Raw genomic sequence first — 23,202 nt, 5'->3', positions numbered from 1 at the left:
CCCACGCGCCGCGTACGCCGCGCGCCGGGCAGGGTGCAGCCCGCCCGCCCCGGGGCGGGGCCGCCGCCCACCTCCGCCAATGGGAACCCGCCGACACCGCGGCAACGTGCAGCGGGCGGCGGAATGTAAACACGGCGCCGCCGCGCGCGCCCGGCACCGCCCCGCCCCGCTCCCGCCGCGGCCTGAGGGCGGGGCGGCTCTACCCGCCTGCCTGAGGGCAACCGCCCGCCCGGCCACCGCCCCTGTCAGCGGGGATGCGCACCGCCCCCCCCCTCCGCGCGGCTGGGGAGCGGCCCGCGGCCCGCCAGCGGCACCCCTGCCAATGAGGGGCGGCAGCCCGCGGCCCCTCAGTGACACCCGGGTTCTCCCTGTGCCACCAACATCCTGACCCGCCGACCCCCCCGCTCCTGTGGGACCTGCCCTCTGGCACCCCACGTCAGGGGCGGGGGGGTGTTAGCCCACTGCCTGATAGCTATGGCACGTCTCACCACACAGGGGTGGCCTTCACCCAGCTGTGCCCCATGAAGGCACCCAGCTCTGCTGCGAGGGGCCTTCCCTGCGGTCCCTTCTCTCTCCCTCCTTTTTTACAGTGTGTTTAACCACAGAGAAATCTGCCCCGGCAGAAAACGGGGCTCCCCCAAGCACAGCCTCCATGGTCTCCCATGGACAGCCCTGTCCCCTGCCCAGTGGCTTCCCACATCTGTCAGCCGGGCTCACCACCACCCCTCGGGGTGCCACCGAGCCCCAGGACAGCAGCACCAGCTGTGACAGTGCCAACCTGACAGTCCCCTTCTCCATCAGGGGACATGCTGGAGAGTGAAGCTTACCCTCAGTGTCAGGCACTCCTCCCAGACACTGGCAACATCACTTGAGGGTTGCCTGGAGTTTTCTTAATACATACCCTAAGAAAGAAAAAAACCCACACTGCCCAAAAAGCAACCATGCCCCACAGTACTACGTACTTAGCCATACTTTGAGTGCACACTTTCCTTTAAAACACCCACGGCAGGGGCTGTGTGTGAAGGCAGGCCCTCACCTCAATGCAGGGCACCTGCAGCCATTTTGCTGAGGAGAAACAACAGGTACTTTGGCCCTCCTCTCTTGCAGAGCAGGGCACACGTGCTGAAAAACAGCGCAAAGAGAAGCCGCAGCTGCCTTCAAGTAAATCCACCACCTCATCATTTTTTCACTTCTGCATTTTCTTTTCCCAAGTGTAACTCTATTAACAAGTAAACATAGTTTTCACCTCCAAATATGTAGTAATTAAGCATGATAACCAGGTTTAGGTGTTTACCTTCTCATAGCTGTGCTATTTTAAAGGGCAAGAGAAGAGACAGCACAGCCCACCAAAGGTAGAGATGTTACAGCAGGGTCGCTGACAGCAGTTTAACAGGTCACAAGTTTTGGGCAGCAAGGGCTATCTTTCACCTGATGGATGCTTACAGCACCTGATGGAGCAGGGACAATGATTCCTGCAAACTTCAAGCACAGCGGTGTTTAGACAGATGCACAAGATGGATGTTGCAGCCACCAAGCCTCCTCAGCTTGGTGGCTGCAACAAAATGCCCATTCCAGTCCCTACCATGAAGAAAATCTGCTAGTTGTGGCTCAAAAGGGACATAAAAACCTCACAAACCACTGTCATCTGTTCAAGCCCATTGGCACTTTAGAAACAATCTTTGCCAACTGTCTATATTGCACCAGCTCATTTCAAGAAATCTAACTCATGTCATAGCTCAGGATGCCTAACGCAGATGTAACCTTCAGGAGGTGGCTCTGTTAGTTGATCTCCACTGAAGTCCACCAGCAAGATATGTCCTGCTGGCTGGAAGTGCATCTCTCACTCCACCCACAAAGAGAAGGGGCTTTCCCGAATTTGGGCAAACTTGACCTAACTCTAACCTCAGGCCTTTAACTGACTTGCTGAAGTTGAAAGGCTACCATAGCCACCTTGTCAAAAAACTTCATGAAGGGGCTGGCAAGAGAGGAGAGACAAAGTATCTTTTTCCCCAAAAAACCTCCACCCCTTGCAGATGTCAAATGAGGGCTTGGTGGCAGCCAGCCTCGAAGCAGCAAAGCTGTTTTGGTGCATCAGGAAGGAATTCCATGGCGCATCGGGAAAGAATACTGCAAAGTGAATAGCAGCTAAAAATTGAATGGATCAGGTCTGGCATGAATAAGTGTCAGCACAAAGACTGTAGTGACTATGCTGCTCATTTTTCCAAACCTTTTGGTGTGAACTGCCGCATAGTTGTGGTAGTGGAAAATGCACCAGGTCCCGTAAGCATTCTCCACCCTGCCAGCAACTTCTCCCATAAATTTTAATCAGGACAGAAAACAAAACCCCAGAAGCTAGTGTGTAATAAAATCCTACTGCATACAAAGAGATTATTATTTTAATGCAAGCTAACGTGCTGACCTTTTGATGTGGCAATAAAACTAAAGTGACTTGGTCCACACGGGAACATTTCCAAGTGAGTTAACACACAGTACATCCTCCTTCATTATGGGTATACTTCCTTAGGGGGGACGAGTGTAAAAGAGAGAAGAATTTTCAAGATTCTTAATACACTACAACTGCTAAGCAATATTTGGGCTGGGATCTGGTAAGTTCTTTTAGCTTAGTCTAGTGGTTTTCATTTTTTTTTTTTTCTAATTACCACTTCCAGATATGTTCCAGAGAAGGTATGAACCCCATTGGAAAGGTAGGAATTACAGGGGCTTCCTCACAAGTTTACACAGATGAGGTTGCTTCTCCTGGTTATCCTATTATGGATCTCTTTGAAGGAGCCCAGAGTGTACTTGGGATCCATAAAGCACAGATGGAAAGCCATGAGGGTCAGTCCATTTACTGAGTGTGCTTAATACCGCTCTTCTCCCAGAGCTGCTGAATCCACCTGGTTGTTCCCGAGGAAGGGAGCAGTATTTCATTATAAACAATTGCACACAGCTCCACTGTGATCCAGGCACAAAATAACATGGAATATTGTCCCCCTCCCTGATTCCTACCTTGTTGCAGTAAATATTTTACTATTGTCATTTGCTTGTGCTGCTAGGCTTTGTCCTTTTGTGTCACAGACGTGTTGCCAAAGCTATTCTATAACTTAGTTAAGGAAAAGGCCTTCTCCTGGGACTTTTGTGTGGATGACTTCCATTGTTTTTAAGAGGAGTTTTAAGCTTATTGCAGAATGGCTCCAGTTACATAGCCTAAGAAAAGCACCATTAAAGCTTTAGACCCATCCTAAAGAAGAATCCTTTAGTAGTAAGTTACATCCTTCCCAAACTGTAATGTTTTTTTTCTGTTGAACAGCATGGGATAATTTGAAACCCCAAGGTTTCAAAATCCTTGTTTTCTATTAGAACCTTTTATATTCTACTACTTTCCTGCTTGTTTCATTTCAGAGACTTTCAAAATAGGCATGATCCATAATATGCATTAAGGAACATTTTTAAGACCTTACAAGATTGACTTCTTTTAGGATTTTTTTTTTCTGATTTGGAGGGTAGGGAGCCCATATTACAGTTATTAAGAACCTGTTAGCTAAAGTACAACACAGAGTAAACCCCTTAGTCATCAGCATGTGAATATGTCTTTCTAAGGCCAACAGAGAGCATAGGCAATGACAAGCTATTGATAAGCAGCCTGTATGACAATCAGATCAGCTTAAGAAAACCAATACTAAGAGTTAGTTTTATAAGAGGAAGAAAACTCAAGTAGAGATCAAGAATAAGTTAACAGTTCCCTTACAATTTGCTACAACGGTATAGCACGATACAAGGATTTCCTCTTTGACTTGATTTTTTCCAAAGCATGCTTTTAAAGCTGGAGGGAGCAGAAAGAGTTAAAATTACCAGCCTTTTAAACCTGGATTCAGCAGTAGATGCCATCGCTTCCCAACACTCATAAAGCAAAACAACAGACTGTGTCTTTCTGGCTCTTGTTAGTAGCGTCTGTCTGTCTTTTTCAGATGATGTACCTTCCTCAGCAGTAAGAAGCCTGGAATAAACATTATCTTGTCCTGAAAGTCCTTTTACTCAGGAGGCACTTAATCCATGTCCTGTCAGAGACTCATCCTTTCCTGTAGGTGAACATTTAAACTCCCACTTTCAACACACCTTTAAAGCACAATCCTTACGGTTGATCTCCTGAACAAAGCCCACTGTCAAACCCTGGTAAGGACATCATCTCTGCAGTGAGAAGCAGCACCTGCAACCAATAGCCAAGCATTGAGTCTATCTTCACCTACCCCTGTGTTGGATCTCCTATCTGCAGCTCAAAGAACTAACAAGACCACTTCACCACTGTGCTGTAAACATGACACCTTTTGGACCAGGAGGTAAGTGTAGGTAGGGGAAAAGAAGGAATCTCAGGTCACAGAAAAGAGCCACGTAGAACACAAGTAGGACAATAATACAGTACTTTTTAAAAACAAAATAAATGAACTTACCCTCCCCGTGACCTCCTAGGGTGGACAGCGTGTTAGGAGACACCCCTTGCCCCTGCTGCCAGGAGAATCAGGCAGCTGGCTACAGGGGAAGACCCTCTTCTCCCTGGCTCAGCCTCTGACCTAGGAATGTATGTGGATCCTGATTCAGATGACTCACATCACCCCATCAAATCTATAGCTGCTGGGCCCTAGGGTCAGGACTTTCCCTCCAAAGCAAGCAAGGTGAAGAGAGTTTACTGCTGATGGTCCAGCGTCCAAGCACTGTAGCAAATATCTTTTCAACACTTGGGGACTAAGACTTACGATTCTCCATAGCCCTGATTTTGGCTATGATTAGGGTACATCATAGATCTCTCCAGAGGCAAAGACGATGTGCAGGAGATAACACCCCATCCCAAATCATTAGTAGATATTTAGTAAAGATGTATCCACTAATTCAGCTCTTAGGTGGTTTGTGATCAGCCATAGAAGCCAAATTACTCTCTCTCCTTGCCATTTAATAGAATCATAGAATCATAGAAGAGGTTGAGTGGGAAGGGACCTTTAAAGGTCATCTAGTCCAAACTCCCTGCAGTGAGCAGGGACATCTTCAACTAGATCAGGTTGCTCAGAGCCCTGTCCAACCTGACCTGGAATGTTGCCAGGGATGTGGCATCTACCACCCCTCTGGGCAACCTGTGCCAGGGTTTCACCACCCTCATTGGGAAACATTCCTTCCTTATATCCAATCTAAATTTATCCTCTTTTAGTTTAAAACCATTACGCGTTGTCCTATTGCAAGAGGCCCTGCTAAAAAGTCTGTCCCCATCTTTCTTATAAGCCCCCTTTAAGTACTGGAAGGCTGCAAGAAGGTCTCCCCAGAGCCTTCTCTTCTTCAGGCTCAACAACCCCGTCTTGTTCAGCCCGTCCTCACAGGAGAGGGGTTCCATCCTTCTGATCATTTTGGTGGCCCTCCTCTGGACCCGCTCCAACAGGTCCATGCCTTTCCTGTGCTGAGGGCTCCAGAACTGGACACAGGACTCCTGGTGGATTCTCAGCAGAGCGCAGTAGAGGGGCAGAATCCCCTCCCTCAACCTGCTGGCCACGCTGCTTTGGATGCAGCCCAGGATACGCTTGGCCTTCTGGGCTGCAAGTGCACATTCCCGGTTCATGTCCAGCTTTTCATGCCCCAGTGCCCCCAAGTCCTTCTCGGCAGGGCTGCTCTCAATCCCTTCATCCCCCAGCCCTTACTGATACAGGGGGTTGCCCCGACCCAGGTGCAGGACCCTGCACTTGGCCTTGTTAAACCTCATGACATTCACACAGGCCCATTCCTCAGGCTTGTCCAGGTCCCTCAGGCATGTCAAGCGCACCACTCAGCTTGGTGTCATCTGCAAACTTGCTGAGAGTGCACTCAATCCCACTGTCTATGTCACTGATAAAGATATTAAAGAGTACTGGTCCCAACACAGAACCCTGAGGGACACCACTTGTCACACATCTCCATCTGGACATTGAGCCATTAACCACTACCCGCTGAGTGCAACCATCCAACCAGTTCCTCATCTACCCAACAGTCCACCCACCAAATCCATATCTCTCCAATTTAGAGACAAGGATGTTGTGAGGCACCATGTCAAAGGCCTTACAGAAGTCCAGATAGACAACATCCATAGCTCTCCCCTTGTCCACTGATGGGGTCACTCCATCATAGAAGGCCCCTAGGTTGGTCAGGCAGCACTTGCCCTTGGGGAAGCCATGCTGGCTGTCTCGAATCACCTCCCTGTTCTCCATGTGCCTTAGCAGAGCTTCTAGGAAGATCTGTTGAGTGACCTTCCCAGGCACAGCAGTGAGGCTGACAGGTCGGTAGTTCCCTTTCTGCCCTTTGTAAAAATGAGTGCAATGTTTCCCTTTTTCCAGTCTCCAGGGGCTTCACCTGACTGCCAGGACTTTCCAGATAACATGGAGAGGCTTGGCAACTACATCAGTCAATTCCCTCAGGACTCTGGGATGCATCTTGTCAGGTCCCATGGACCTTCATATGTTCAGGTTCCTCAGGTGGTCTTGAATCTGATCTTGTCTTACAGTGGGAGGGATTTTGCTCCTCCAGTCTCTGTCTTGCTGTCCATCCCCTTGAGAGGTGGGGGAAGAGAGACTGCCAGTGAAGAGTGAGGCAAAGAAGTTGTTGAACACCTCAGCCTTCTCCTCATCCGTTGTTACCAGTCTGCCAGTCTTGCTCATTAGGGGGTTATGCTTTCTTTGACCTTCCTTTTCTGGTTGACATATATGTAGATGCCCTTCTTGTTATTCTTTGCATCCCATGCAAAGTTCAGCTCTAGCTGTGCCTTAGCCTTCCTGACCCTGTCCCTACACAACCAGGCAGTGTCCCTATACTCATCCCAGGATACCTGTTCCTGCTTCCGCTGCCTGTGCGTTTCCCTCTTGCCCTTTAGTTTGCTCAGCAGGTCTCCACTCAGCCATGCTGGTCTCTTGCCTTCCTTTCCTGATTTCTTACACCTGGGGATTGAGAGCTCTTGCACTCTACGGAAAGCATCCTTAAAGATCTGTTGGCTCTGTTCTGCTCTCTTGTCCCCGAGGGCAGTTTCCCAGGGTGTCCTATTGACTAACTCACTGAAGAGGTGGAAGTTTGCTTTCCTAAAATTCGGGGTCCCGACTTTACTCTTTGCCTGCCCCATATCCCTCAGGACTGCGATTCCACCAGTGCATGATCAGTGCAGCCCAGGCTGCCTCCAATCTTGATGTCATCACTTAGCTCACTTGTGTTGGTGATGAACAGGTCCAGTATGGCATCCCCTCTGGTAGGGCTGTCTATTACCTGTCACAGGAAATTACCCTTCATGCACTCCAGAAGTCTCCTGGATTGCCTACAGGTCACCGTGCTACTTGTCCAGCAGATGTTGGGGTGGTTGAAGTCCCCAGCAGGATGAGAGCCTGTGAACACGATGCCTCCTGTAGCTGGAGTGAGAAGGCTTTGTCAATAGGCTCCTCTTGATCAGGTGGCCTGCAGTATACACCAACCACAAGGTTCTCTTTGTTGCTTCAGTCTCTGATTTTTTCCCATAAGCTTTCAACCTGTTTGTGGCTATTCTTCAGAAACAGCTTTTCACACTCTACCCATTTCTTGATGTAGAAGGTGATACAAGACACATCCATCTCCTATTATTCAGTCTCCCACCACAGACAGAAGAGCTACAGCTGAAATTCACTGCTGGGAGTAGGCAAGGGGATACCTCTGCCCATGTCAGTCCCTCCTTTCTTAATCGTGATCTCATCTTCTTCATCCACCTTGCAAAAATTGAGAGCTGTTGGCCACTACTCACATACCCCAACTACCTGAGGCCTCCCCTCCTCTTTCCCTCCCTTCTCTGCCCCTACTAATTCTCTGCAGAGCCCCATTTCAGGGGATCTGCAATTCTTTTAGCACTCAGATAGGCTGATTTTTAGGCATAATTATGTTTCTTATTATATTGCCTGACTAGGTCATTTTGCTTGGACAAAACAACGTAAAGGCTGCACTTCAGGAGGAAGCATAGACTTATGGCAGAGCCCATGTCTGCAAGTTGAGATCTGAAGTCTACTCCTGGCCACTAGCCTAGTTTTGTTACTTTTATCTGAGTTTTCTTTTTTTGGCTATTATTCTTTTTCCTTAGCTTGCCCATGAAATTACAATATTGTTATCTATCATCTGCCTCTTTCTTTAAGGTATTTGAATGTTCAACTACCAATCTGGCCACAAAACTCTGTAACAAGTCTAGAGACTTTAACTTCTGAAATATTCGTTATACAGCTGTAGCTCCAGGACAGTATTCTCATGAAGAAAAAGGCTGGCTGAAGAAACAAAACTTTATCACACATCCTGTTAAGTCTCAGTTCAGTCCCATTTATTCTAAGACTCATCTATCATGACCACATCACGGGAACAACAGTGCTGCGGCAGCACCAGCCTGTTCTTTTGATGAGTCATTTCTACATGTGTCAAAAACCCTGAACCCTACTTGCAAGTGTCACTGAATAATGGAGGTAACAGCATTTTATGGTTATAAATATGCACCAAAAGAAGTCCATGAGACAAAGAAAGCAGATACTGAATGACTCAGTGAGGAAACAGAGTGCCTCCATCAGTGTTAAGTGTCAGAGAATAGTAATTAGTATGCTAGCTTCATCAGAGACATACAAGAATTTACATAAACAGGAAAACTGGAATGTAAAGCGAGACCTTAAGTCAATATGGGTACATTGATGTGACCCTTTATAGGAATATTTCTCATTTGGCACAGAGAAATTTTAAAAAACACTAGTTCATGATGTTTTGGAAAGCATCCAACCTAAATGAAAAACGCTGCATTAAGTCTGAACTAAGCACCCCCAAGAGGAACACTATCAGTATAGCTATGTTAGGTTATCTGCATGGATACACTTATACAGGCATAATGGGCCAAACTTTCTCCCACAGAACACTGTACAGGTCTCAGTGTAGACTCGCTGCTTTGATAAATGTACAAGTCACAAAATCTGCATTTGAAAAGGAAAGGTTTTACGCAGTGCTTCCTCTGGGAAAATGTACGCTTTGTTGCACAAATTCCATTTCATCGCTGTCAGTTAAACAGATCATTTTGTTACCTGGTTTGTTCAGTGGGTGAGAATTAAGTCAAGGACCACCTGCAACAACTCAACCCATACAAGTCCATGGAGCCCAGTAGCCTGCATCCAATGTGCTGAGAGAGCTGGCTGATGTCCTTGCAAGGCCATTCTCTCTGTTCTTTGAAAAGCCACAGAGATCAAGGATCCTTGATGACCAGGCCGGGGAGGGTGGGAATAGTCACACACGATTTCAGAAAAAGCCAAAAGAACAACACAGAGAAGACCAGAGAGCCTATTTCTTACATTTAAATGGAATTTCCCATATTTCAGCTTGCACCCGTTGCCTTTTGTCCTTTCACAGGGTGCCACTAGAGATGCGTCTGTCTTCTTTACTGCCCCCGTTAAGTATTTATACACCTTGACAAGGTCCCCCCTGAGCTTTTTCTTCTCCAGCCTAAACAATCCCAGCTCTCAGCCTCTCCCCGTTATTTCAGTCTTTAATCATACTATCATCTCCCTGGCCTCTTGCTGGATACACTCCAGTACATCCATGTCTCTCTTGTACTGGGAAGCTCACCACTGGACACAGCATTCAGATACATCTTGCCAGCACCGAGTGGAGGGGAAGGATCACCTCTCTCCACCAGCTAGCAACCCTCTTCCTAATACAGCCCAGGAAGCTTTTAGTTTTTGAGGCCACAAGGGTGCACTGCTGCGTTATGGTCAACTTTGTGTCCACCAAGACCCCCAGGGCCTTTTCTGCCAAGGTGCTTTCCAGTCAGTTGGCCTCCAGCCTGTACTGGTGCCTGGGGTTATTTTTCCCCCAGGTACAAGACTCCACATTCCCCCCTGTTGAACTTCATGAGGTTCCTGTCAGCCCCTTTCTCCAGTCTGCCAAGGTCCTTCTGAATGGCAGCAGAGCCCTCTGATTGTGCACTCTGCCCCATGACCCAGGTCATTAATGAAGGTTTTTAACAGTGTAAGATCCAGTACTGCTAGGGTACACCAGTAGCAACTGGCCTCCAGCTAGGCCTCATGCCACCGATCACAAGCCTTTGAGCACAGCAGTTCAGCCAGGTCTCAATACACCTGCTCACCATCTACTTCTGTGGTCCATAATTCATCAGTTTGGGAGGATGTTATTGGGGACAGCATTAAAAGCCTTGCTAAAAATCAATGTAAACAACATCCACTGCTCTCCCCTCATCTGCAGAGCCAGTCATCCAATTGTAGAAGGCTATCAGGTTGTCAGGAGTGCTTTCCCCTGCATAAATCCATCCTGGCTACTCCTCATCACCTCCTTTTTCATGTTTGGAAATGTTTCTGGCATTATTTGCTCCATCACCTTCACAAAGATTAAAGTGAGGCTGACATGTCTTGTAGTTGCCTCTATTCTTTTTGTCCTTCTTGAAGATGGGAAGGACATTTGCTTCCTTCCAGCTTTCAGGAATCCTGTCCATTGTTATAACCTTTAAGATAATTGAGAGCGGCTTCATCATGACATCAGCCAGCTCCTTCACCAGTCATAGTTGTGTCCCATAGATCTGTGTATGTCCCATCTCTTTGATAATTTCTTACCTTGATCCTTCTCAACCACGGGTTGATCTTCCTTGCTGTAGACTTTCCCCCTGGCCTCAGGGGCCTGCAATGCCAAGAGGCTGGTCTTGCCAGTAGAGACCAAGGCAAAGACGACATGGAGTACCTCAGCCTTCTCCATGTCCTTTGTCATAGGAACTCCTGCCCCATTTACCAGTAGACACACATTTTCTCTCGTCTTCCTTTTCCAGCTGAAAAAAAGACCTGTGGAAGGCCTGTTGTCCTCTACATCCCTTGCCAGGTTCAACTGCAGATGGCTTGGCTTTGTCTTTCTCTAACTCCACACCTGGACATTTGCACCGGATCTCTAGGTCCCTCACAGGTTACCCATCCCTGCTTCCACCTCTTGAATGCTAACAGCAGCCTTCCATACCGATTCTGCACAGTGGTGCATGGGAGGAGGATGAAAGGCAATGGGTACAAGTTGAAACAAGAGAGCTTTAGCCTAGATAAGGAAAAAAACTTCCCCCCACCCCATGCACGCTTTAAGTGGTAACATGTTTTTATCTCTCTCCTGTTCACCTACAGCACTTCTGCATGCTGATCAGGAAACGCAGCGGTTGGCAGAGGTGTATAACACTACTTACACCATACACGGTCACTTGATCAGCAGTGCAAACTGATTCCCAGAGGGACTTCTGCACTAGAGCGAGCATTCTGAGATACTCAGTACTTGTACCTTACCACACCTGAATGGGGTGCTCGGGCATTTGGGTTTTGACCGACCTGTAACACAAAAAAAGCACACTGACAGTTCTTAATAGGCCATTTTTTATTGAGAGTTAAGATCACGTCTCCCCATGGTGCGCAGAACGCACTATGAAAACAAAATACAGAAGATCGCTTTAGTAAATACACACTGGTTAAGCAATGCTACTTTTTGGCAAAGTGCTGTATTTTGTCGGTTTTCATCTTGTGTTAAACTATTAAAAAATAAAGAGCCAGACATTCTTCCATATCAAAAGGACTGCTACAAATAGAGATGTGGCTCTGGAGAGAAGCTGCCATATATGCATAGACTGATGTACAGTATTAAATCCTAACTGAAATGTCCCTTTTGAATCTTCAAGTTTGCTGTGTAGAAGGCACAGTTTAAAATGCAAATCTGTCTATTGACCAATATATATGAAAATAGTTTCAGCAAGATTCATGAATATCAATCAGTATGAGACAGTGCGAGGCCTCCACTTTTACAAGAAAAAACACACACACACTTTAATACAATTCAAAAACCATGTAAAAAGCCACACAGCTCACTATTAAAACTGAAAACCAAAACAAATCTAATTGCCCAATAGCTCCAGGCACAAAACAGGGCTAGACCAACATAAATATGTAAAAGAAATTTAAAAAAAGCCATTGATGCAGTACTCTCTCACACAATAATATGGTTTCCAATATTACAAGTCGAGAAGCACAGCTTTGTGCAACAAAACAGTTTATATCCTGAAAGATATAGGTTTTCATCACCAGAAAGTCATCTAGTAATGTAGTATAAAAAGATCAGTATCTCCCAGTTTTAGGAGCAGTCTAAAGTTGCATTTACTTGCCTACTGAGAAGAACGGACCAAGGCTCTCACTGGAATGCCTGAGAGCCTTATACTCTCAACTCCATCTTCCCTGTTAAGATTTAAAGGATTACTTACTCCTTCCAATACGGGGAGGTGGAGACTCCATCTTCCTTCATTTCACTTTAAGAAAATTAAAGCTGAAGGAAAGTAGTTACTTCTATATAAAGAAAAATAATACAGGAAAGCAAAGAATTTTCCTGAGATAGAAAGTTGGCAGTGAGGAGAAGGAAGTTTAAGCCAGGCAAAAAGTTGGAGTGATAAAGGTAGATAATCCGAGGCAAGTAAGAGTATTTGTGAACAAATGAGAGACTAGTGAAACTACAGCTATTTCCAGATAAACCAGAGTATTTGGACCACAGAAGAATTGTTGTATGGACATGGGCACATACCACTGAGAAGAGTAGTAACAAAATCTGTTTTGGAAACGCATGATGTGACCAATTTTGTTTTCTTTCACTGTCCATGTGAATTCAATGTGTCTTAAAACAAACAAACAAAAGACTAGTGTATCCAGGAAAGCATCTCTTGCTTTTATACATTTAACTATTTGTCAACATCCCTCTGCAACAATCCTAACTAATCCCAATGAAGCAGCATGTATGCAGTGAAACAGTTTATAAATGCCATTTCCTGTACACTGTGTTCCACAACAATTCCAGCTGCAGAATGCACAACAGTATCACTATATCAAGGTCAATCCAAACTGTTGGGGTTTTGCTTCAGTGAAATTGAAGCATCTGGCTGAATTTAAAATACTTCATAGGTCTGGAATAATTCACATTATTGATCTTGCCTAATTTCAAAGACTTCTCACATGACTCCTTACACTAACTTCCGTATAAGGGCTACTGGAAGACATGGTTGAATGTAACATTAACACTTTAATGCCCTAGGCACTAAACACAAGGAAAAAACAGTCAGCCACGTTAAGCACTGACAGAAAGGGGGATAATCTTACTTGTATTTCCCCCCTTCTTTCGGTGCAGATTTCTGCTTCTTCAACTCCATAGCCATTTAATCTACTTCCCAGATTGATCTGTCAGGGTTTGGCAGGCAAAGTGGCTGCTATGTAATACACACTCTTTGTTTAAAAAAAAAAAAAAAAAAATTAAAGTTCACCTGCTAAGTGCTGGCCAACTTCCAAAACATCTTGCACTGTGTTCTTCAGAAAACTACTTGTTAGTTTTGAATGGCTTTTCTTTCCTGTTGGCCCACAGAATTGCTATCCAGTCCTTCTGCCCCCAGTGGGCTAAGAGAACAACCACTACCGAGCCATCTCAATTTTTATACACCCTGCTATCACTGTGTTTAGTTCTGTAAGAGTGTTTTTCAGCATGCTCTTCACCCTGCCACACACTGCCCTTCATTTCCAGTCACAATTAACCCTGACTTCATTTTCATAGAGAGAGAAAGAGAGAAAATTAGGAGAATTTCTAATAAAACCTTCCTTCTAGCTACTTTTGAGCTACTCTCAATCTGTAAATATGAGACAAATCTAACAGCAATTAGTAGCTCAGAAATAGCTATCCATCAGCCTGACTTCTTCAACGAGCACTCAGTTATTGATGGGATTAAAAGAATGGTCGATTCACCATCTTTTTCCTTTACCTAGACTAGAGACTAGATGAAATAAGGTAGGGGAAATACCTCTTTCAAAAGACAGAAAGAGAGAAAGTTAGAGAAAAGGAGTAAGAACTCAAACTGTACCAAGTAAAACCCAGTTCAGCTCTCTGGGTTGTGCATCTGCACTTAACCCATAGGTCCACTTTTCCTTCCATTCCACTGTGAGGTACTACATCTGTAACACCAGTGCTGTATCACACTGCAACAATATTGGGGGACATTTAACCCTTTTCTGATACCCACATTAAGTACCCAAAACGCCTACACAGACTCCACTACTGTGAGTAGGTACAAGACAATTTAGATTAGATGTCCTTCTTGTAACAGTTCAGCATAGCTATGTAATATCCACTGGCAGCTATAGTATTTCCTTGTTAGAAGGTAGTCATATATGCTGAATACAGACTGATACACAAGCTGTCAAGTACTGGTCATTAAAGCATACAGCTAAACCTCAAATTTTCTAGCTCCACTTTGATTAATACAAAATGTAACTCACTTCCATCTCAGTTAAGTTTCTTTAAAATACCAACTAAGAATCCATCTATATATCATAGTTTATAAAACAGCACACAAACTATCGTACTGATAGGCTTGCAAAGACATTGATATTTAACATCAACGTTTAGGACTTGCTGCAAGATGTTCAGAGATTTATGTCTCATTTCAAAAGAATGCAACACTAATTACGATTGTGTTTAAGGGATTGATGATCAGTTTCAGATTGACCACACTTACCTATGCATGAAAATAAGAGCAACCTAAAAAACAATTAGACCATAGATTAAAACCACCACGAGTGCCATCAGTAATTGAACTGACGCTGGCAAGGCTGGTGAACAAACAGTCCGTTGTGCTTGATTTGCCGAGAGTGGCAATCCCTGGTAAGGTTTTGGCGACGGAGACTGTTTCTGTTGAGATAGTGTCTTTCATTATGCTCTTTGATCCAGTGGGTGGGACGAAAGCTCTTGGTTTTTTCCAGAAAAGTTGAACGAGTAGCAAGAGCTGTGACGTAGCAGTGAACACGCTGTCCCGTTTCATTTCGGGCCTCCAGTCTAGAAATGTAACAAGCAGGTACGTCATTACTGAGGTGCATTGGAAAAACATGCAAACTATCGAGGGCAGGAGAAAATGGACATCAACATCCAGCATTTCAAAAGGGCACCCTTATTCTACTGGGCAGAGATTTGGGCTGAGGTGAGGTCAAACCAGTTTAGGAAAAACCACACTGGTAAGTAGTGTGCAGTAGTGCTGCTAACTCACTTTTAGTGTGAAGGCACCACAACAGCCTTTGTATTTTTGGTGTATCATGCTATCGCACCCTGCCTTCCCCACCCCACCTCCCTAAGCCCAAGATGCAATATAGATCAGAAATAAGGCAACGTGTGTCACACTGCTCTAGCTTTAGAAGACTTGGGAGTCAGCCACTAGGCAAAGTTTTGTTCAAAATCATCTTGAACATAGATGGTTCAGCCTGATGACAGAAGCATACTAAATGAAAGCCACACAAGTAAATCCAAACAACATTCATGCAGAGGAATGGGAAAGATAGACCAGTTGTGACACACACAGGAAATAACTTAGAAGGATTGTTCCTCAACCAGTCCTCTAGATTTCACGAGCAGACAGTCAGCAGTTTTGGCAAACCCTCACTCCATCATGCACTAGTGAAAAACAAACCAGCAGCCTATGCAAGCAGGGAATGACATATTGAAAAAGGACTTCCCTACTTGACAGAACAATTACTGGTGTTTCCTGAAGCTTCTCAAGCAAAGCTAAAAATAGCCTGGCAGATTTAAAAGCAAAGCAAATCCCAAGTCCAAGTGCCACAGCTGGTGTGAGACCAGTGGCACCAGAGTTGCTTGCCTTCTCTCTCCCCACCCAGGACCCAACGACTAGCTGTCAACTCAGTGGTGCCCAGGAAGGGTGACTGCAAGACCAGGAGCTTGCACAGGCATGAGTAAGAGGTCTCTTGGGAGAGTCTGTTTTTCAGCACTAGGATGACTCTATAATAAAGTCTCTTCTGGAAGAGCTTATCTTGCATTTATTGTATAATGTCTCTGTAGACATAAGTCCGGTCTGCTGTGCCCATGGTATGTCCTTGTAGCCTTGCTCTTGAGGGCTTGCAGGTGCGTGGCACAGAAGCAAGCTCTTCTATCTCCCCCACTCCACGTTGGAGTGAAGTACTCCCTGTCAACAAGGGAATACTCCCTCCCTCTACCTTTTTCTTTTAAATATCAAAATCCACTTGCATTTGGCTCCTTGGCTAGCTTGGGATGACCAGCTGAAGCCTAAAGACTCCAGAATAGCCATGTGTGACATGCTGGTTTTCCCCTGCTCATTAACTGGATTTTGTCCTAAACGTAGCACTTAAAATACAAAGCAAGAAACAAGTGAATAAGATAGCACAAATCAATTCACAGTGCTTTGTAAACATATTTTTTTCTGCAGATTACACCAGTTTAATTTACATGAGGGTGTCTGCAAATATAGGGCTACCATTTTCTATACAGGGCGATCCCTTAACATGTCCAACAGTGCTGGAGGTGGAACTCCAAATGAAGCCTTACAGAGTAAAGAGCTAGGAAGCCACACCATGTTGTGTTATTGGAACCTGCATTTCCTAAGCATGCCCTTGCTGCATGTCATTAGCTAGTGAAGGGTATCAACTGTTAATACAAAAGTGTTGTGGTTTGTTATGGAAAAAATAGGACTAACCTGACAAACAGGGGAAAGTTTATACAACATCCTTTTGCTTCGGAAGGAATTTAAAAGGAGCAAATAGAGATCCTCCACAAAAGGAGAAAAACTGGTTTAAAATTGCTGTCTGAAGATATTTAAGCTTTTTCCCCTCTTACCAAATATACTTCCAGCACTGATTTGCAAACCAACGCTCTTCTATTTGCCACCTTAAAGTGAAACTGGGGGTAGCAAATGTGATTTGAGTTAGCTAGAAGGCCACATACTCATCTAATATAGCATTTTATTATCTTAGTGGTTGCCTTCAGTAGCCTGGCACTAGTGAGCCCCAGGCACCGAAAGAACAGGGCTGATGAGCCTCCATCAATGTTGTGAAAGCTTCATTTTACAGGGGCTGTGTCTAAAACCAGACCGCTGCTACATATATTCACTGCTGTGTCCCCAGCACCCAGCAACATTTTGCTAGAAAGCGTAAGTGTCCTGCTAGTTGGGCTATAGAGCCAGACATCACAGGAAACATTAAGGTATTCAGACCCTGCCCCAATTAATATTTAAGTAATTTCTTTGCACTTAGCATTTTGCCTTGTTAAAGCAGATGTAGTTAGGCTTAATCAAGTAACATCATTTGGCACAAAGGTTAGTCCTAAAACCAGTATTGTTTTGGCAGACAAGGCTCTAGAGGAAGCAGTGTTGCTAGCAGCCTGATCAAACAAAAAGCACTGTCCCAAAACAGTAGTACTTACTGTGCCAGTGTGCCTTAAGCAGCTTTTCTTGGCCCTACAATGTTAAATGGCCAACCATTAAACCACTAGACACTTCAAAAGAGCTTTTGAAACTTACTGCGTTATCAGTGTAATTGATTTTCCCCAGTTTCTTTAGTCTACCTCAGCTTTAGACTTATGTCTCCTCCCAGTTCTGCCACCCAAAATAACTCGTATGGAAGTCTAGATCCCCTGATGAAGCGCAACAGCACAGAATTCAGTGTGGAAAAACTTAATCACAGCACCTGAGGACGATCACACCTTTAGCTTCCCAACACATTAAAAGCAGCTTAACTGTACCACGTAGTATAGCATTAGGATTCTTACTCAGAAGAATTTATACCAGTATCCCTTGTTCACAAGTCACTGAGAGAAGTCAGATACTGACTTTGAGTGTTACTAATTCCTTCAGGCCCTCATTTTAAAATGTGCTATGCGCTCATTAGCTTCCCCCCCGATAAGTTAAGCTTGATGCTTAACATCACAAAGTGCCCCCCCCAAATATTTATACAAATCCCTTGTTGTCAAAGATTAATGGTATCAGCACTATACTTCCATATTATACAGCAGCATGTCACCTCAAAGCCACCCATTCCTTTGAAATAAGGCCTTTAGATATGGCAAGGAGGTGATCAGAAAAGTCAATGGGCATCTACCTGTAGCAACTCTACCACTGTACTCATTTCTTCCTGTGTAACAAAGCTTACTATACTCTGATTTTTTTTTTTTTTTTTCCCATTTTCAATTGTCTCTAAGTGTAGGAACCAGATGGGAGGAAAAGTCAGGCTTCACAAAACACTCAATTATTTCCAAATCAATGAACATATGGGCAAGTGGGGAGTCATGATGGCAAAAATACACAGATGTATACAAATAGAGTATACTACACTCGTATAGCTGTATATACTGGACAGTGACCATCAAAGCAGCAGTGCACAGCAAACATGCACCTGCAATAATTCCACATGGCCAGATCTTTAAGACATCAAAATCAAACAAGATACTCTGCTAAAAGTAGAAGTTTGCAGCACATTTTTTTTTTTACCTTGAGGGGAGTAAGTTTTGTGGAATATTTCAGTTTGCTTTTGCTCCACAAGTCACCTGTGGAAAAATTTAATCCTGTCCTAATCTACCACTACGTTGAGGGACAAAAAAATACTAAACCAGACTTCCCTGTCAGGATAGTTAAAGTAGTATTTTTTTTTTTTTCATCTCGTGAGGTGACTAAAAGGGTACTGACTAACAGTTACGAAAAAATACACATAGCTATGGAAGGGGCAAAGTGCTTTCAAATCTACGTTATCAGCTATATGGTTAACTGCCACCAGTTTCAACAGGAGTGGAGCATACAATTAGGCTCCATAAATATTCATTGCAGTGTCAAAATAGCATACCCAACTGTTTCCCGGCACAGTCATCTTGTGTAACATTTTTCTAAGCAGGCAGGCAGCCTTGACCACCCTAGCTTGCGTAGTATTCATGCTTTATTCACTTGCTCTGAAATAAGCTGGAAAATTCAGTATTAAGTGTCTAAGCTGATCAAACAGAAACTAGATTTTTTCAGCAACAGAGCTCCTTGACAAGGGAATTCAGACATACCTTGGACTACCTGGGTTGTGAAACTCCTCATCTCCACATCCAGTCTCATTAAGGCTGTGACAGGTATTGTGGACAGCATACACAGACATGCTGGGATGCTCTATTAGGAGGTTCTCCATAGGACTGGTTTCCACTTTGATAGTGGTTAATCCACCTGCAGTAAAACACGGGGGAGGGGTGATAAACCAGCTCTCCTCCATGGGACACGACTCAAACTGGATGAAGCAAGACTCGCTGGCCTCTGGCAAGTGTTCCAAGGGAGACGGTAAACAGGAGAAGACGGGCGAGCCATCCACGGCAGATGCTTCAGCGATGTCCACTTCCTCTGCAGAGCAATTAGTGCAAGTATCTGCTGTAGGTGGCCATTAGTCAGTTGAGAGGAACCCATGGATGTTGGTGATTGCAGGAAGTTGAGAACAACAAGGTTGCACACAGCCAGAAACAGGATATAAAAAAAACCAAAGAAACAGAAATAAACCCCTATCAGCATGTACATTTCTTTTTTCTTTTCCTTTTTTTTTTTTTTTGGGAAAAAAAAAAAGGCAGCAAGGGGAGGGGAAAAGGGAGTTCCCTGACAAGCCAGGCTGGACACGTAAAACAACCGTTATCAGTAAAGCAATACAATTGCGTAATAAGTCAAACATATTTTATCTGTACAAGTGGTTCTGCTGAAGCCTGTGTCAGGCTTATAAACCTGACATCATTTTTCTCATCGGTTTACATAACGTGTTTTGGTGCATTTGTTTGGAAAACACCCTACACACTAATCCACACTGGTTTTGTTTAGGTAAAGTTTCTCCCAAGCTACTAGTTCCTAGGTAGAGCTTACGTTTGACAGATGTCTTACCTATAAAGTCAACCAGAATCCACTCGTCATCTTCTTTCTCGCTGAACTCTGGCTCTTGGCTGGACAAGCTATCAATCTCTCCCATGAGCATGTTATTTAACCTCTGGAACATTACTAAGGCAGGAACAAGACTTTGGCTGCTAGGTCTTTATATCCGAGGTTCAAGGCACAGCTCACACTGTACTAGCAGAGTGGCATAGACTTGAGATTAAAGTGCATAGATGCTTTATCAGCTTAGGTACAGGACACGCAGAGGCATGACTGGTAAACAGTTTATGTGGAACCTGCAAAAAACGATGACAGGGGTCTTAATGACAAAGCGATAGGGAACATCCGTAGGGAACAAATTAAAAACCCTCTTGTTAGTGCAATCTGAGGTACCAGTGAACATTTTTCCCTAAGAGGAGAGGCAGCTTCACCGGCATTCACCATTCCCTCCCAGCTAGATGCACAGAGAAAAAGCCTAGGTCTCTCCTCGGAGCTGAGCACCTTCCTCTAGGTCCTCCTCCCCATGCAAAGGCCTGTTCAGCTGCCGGTCCCCACCTTCTCCTACGGGAGGAGAGGACTTTTGCATAGAAGCCTTGCGCCTATGGTTACCGAGGCTCTCCCTCAGCCCCCCACTCATCTTCCTCCTCGTCAGAGAAAGATGCGATAGGCAAGCACACGTTTTCTGCTCCGGACAACGATCTCCTCTGTTGACACAACCCCGCGTCTCTCCCAGAGACTCCTGCGAGGGCTCCCAGGGGTGCCCAAGGCAGCGTCTCTTCTCTCTCCCATCCCACACGGTTCAGGGCCACTGCCTACAAGTTAACACAGTAGGAAGGCACATCCCCTTGTCAGGTTCAAAGTGCACTACATAGTTACCAGTGGGAACATTTTCACACCAAGTGCCCAAGCCTAAAGAAAAAACAAATTCTTTTGTCCCCAGGCCTTGTGCCAGAAGAGGGTTAGGGATGGATGTGGAAGATAATGTATGGTAAGTCTAAGTAACAAGGAAAAGTAACTCATATACTTAATTAAAACCAATGTTTATTTCTCAAAACACTTCCCTAAATCTACATGTAATTAGTCACCATAAGCCTGAACCCTACATTTGGCAGTTAAGATGAAAAAATCCCATTACTACCGAGAAGCTGAATGTTCAGCCAGCTCAGATCAGCATGCTTACAGCCTTTGAATATGTATGTACGAGCCAATAAATGGAAGTCATTAAAGTAGCTGAGTAGGTAAAGACTGTAAGTGGAAAAAATATTCACCGATTTAACTACAAGTGAATTTCATCATAGTATTATTTGAATTATCACAGCGTGCCAGAATTATTACATATTAAATACCCATTTAATAATTAATTAGGGAAGAAGATATGCATGTAAGAGGGTATGAGTGCCTGCATTCAGAAAGAGAAAGGGAGTAAGACACACTACACTAGACAAACCCAGCCATTGAAAGAAGATACAACCCATAAAGAACATTATTTAAGGCCAGTATACCCTGGTTCACCCTATAACTCTCAGGCAACATGAAAGGGTCATTTTGTCCTCCTACGTCATCTTACCCCAGGACACTAGACCCTTACTTGTTCAACGCAAGGACAAGCACCTGCTCCATACAATACTGCTCCTATGGACATTGATGCAGCTACCTCCTTATCAATCAGCACAAAAGGACAGGATTAGAATTCAGTCTTCAGAAGCAATATGAAAAGGTACAGTGTAACTCAAGAAGTTATGCATTCTAGCTCTTCGACAGTAACTATCAGCTGCAGGAAAATTCAAGACTATGAACAAATGGTTCATCTCCAGTAGTCATAAAAGGCTGTGTTTTAGGACCAATCTTGAGAATTAAAGATCTGGGCTCTTTTAAAAAGAGCTACAAGAATGATCAGAAGTCTAAAGAAAAAATTGTAAAATTTAAAAAATGGAAAGGCTTAACAGAGGGAAGAAAACAAATGACAACAGTAGTCAATTATGTGAAGAAAGAAGCAAACATTTATCCCCTTCTCCTAACATTCACAGCAAGCAATAGTGCCTTTTAACTGCAGTAAAGTTCAGTTTTCAGTGGAAACTAGCAGGAAACACTTTTAACCCTTAAGGTTCCTAAGCTCTGGATGGGTTACTTAAGGAAACATCGAATGCCCACAGTGTTCCTATGCACCTTCTTGAGAAGGTTTGCACACTTCCCTTATAGACAGAGCTTGCCACGGATAAGGAAATAGCTGTAAGTGAAAGCTGGAAGTCTGCAACTTTCCAGTTATCTTCCACATCCATCCCTAACCCTGTTCTGGCACAAGGCCTGGGGACAAAAGAATTTGTTTTTTTTAGGCTAGCTTAGCAAGCCATAGCGTAATTGCTGATCAGCGCTGGCTTTCCCTGTACTCCCACACGCATGCGCTGCCTCTTTCCTAGATCAAGACTGGAAGTACCTGCAGGCAGAGGCTGCCTTTTTGCTCTGTGCGTAGAGTGGAGCAAGATGAGAGCCCACACTCCTATATTAAGGCTCCACAGGCATCACAGCAGCATCAGATAACAAACCTCTAACAAGGAAAAAAGGGAGATCACTGTTCCTGAGAACATAAGCTGAACAAACTACAGTTTCTGACCCATAAATGTCTTGCTGCAGCTCAAAAGCAGGTTGGCCCATTTTCCCCTTCCCCCAACCCAAGGAGGAGCCAAAAAAACCATCTGAAACCAGTTGATGTTTTGAACATCCTTTTGGACAAGCGCCTTTAAAAATGCCACACTTGCATGCTATCGCGCAAGTCAGATGGGGACCAAGAAGTAACGCTGTGATCGCGGGCCATCCTTAGGGGAGGCAAACGAGACAGAGGCTGGAAGAGGGATGCTCCAGTTCTGAGATGGGAACCATCAGCTGCAAGAAAAGACAGGACTAGGGACAACTGGCTCAGCTATAGCAGTGATAAAAGGTTGTTCTAGATAGCACCCCCGATGTACGTCAACGATATTGTATTGTTGTTGCAGAAAAAAAAAAGGGTTTTTTTCCCCTTTCCATCCTAGCAGAGGAGATGGGGTGCAGGCTAAGCAAAAAAAAAAAAAAAAAGAAAGGAAAAAAAAAGACACAGACCCCTCCCCAGATCACCTCTGCAGTTCCCTGTGACAGCGTGGCTACCGATCTTCCCCCGCCTTTAGCTCACCGCTTTTTAATTACCACCAGGAGGCTCCAAAAAGCCGCTTTCCGCGGAGCCGCCGGGTGACCGGGCAGAGCCCGCAGCAGCTGCGCACCTTCCCGCCTGCGCCTCCGGAGCCCGGGGCGGGGTGGGGGGGAAGGACACGGCTACCGGCTGCTCGACAGCCGGGAAAACGGTAAAAGCTGCCCAGTCTCGGTGTGTTTTCCGGAGAAAAGCCGGTGATGGATGCGTGGGGTGAGGAGAGCTCCGCTGGCTACCTCCCGCCGGGGAACTCACACCACCGCTAGACAACCCGTCACGCCGTGCTTTGGAGCTGGGATAACCGGCGACG

At 45.0% G+C, this 23,202-nt stretch overlaps 1 protein-coding gene across 1 annotated transcript; it reads right to left on the bottom strand.

The window, feature by feature from the left end:
• Positions 1-14,624: 14,624 nt before the first annotated feature.
• On the bottom strand, positions 14,625-19,838 carry TP53INP1 (tumor protein p53 inducible nuclear protein 1; the record flags this gene model as incomplete). Its single annotated transcript, XM_082015259.1, has 3 exons — positions 14,625-14,874; positions 18,880-19,228; positions 19,727-19,838. 3 exons carry the CDS (start codon positions 19,836-19,838, stop codon positions 14,625-14,627), a joined length of 711 nt encoding a protein of 236 aa, XP_081871385.1.
• Positions 19,839-23,202: the final 3,364 nt, after the last annotated feature.

The sequence above is a fragment of the Phaethon aethereus genome (genome assembly GCF_964289735.1).
Source record: "Phaethon aethereus genome assembly, chromosome: 2".
NCBI lineage: Eukaryota > Metazoa > Chordata > Aves > Phaethontiformes > Phaethontidae > Phaethon > Phaethon aethereus.
This window is presented reverse-complemented; position numbering and strand designations above follow the sequence as displayed.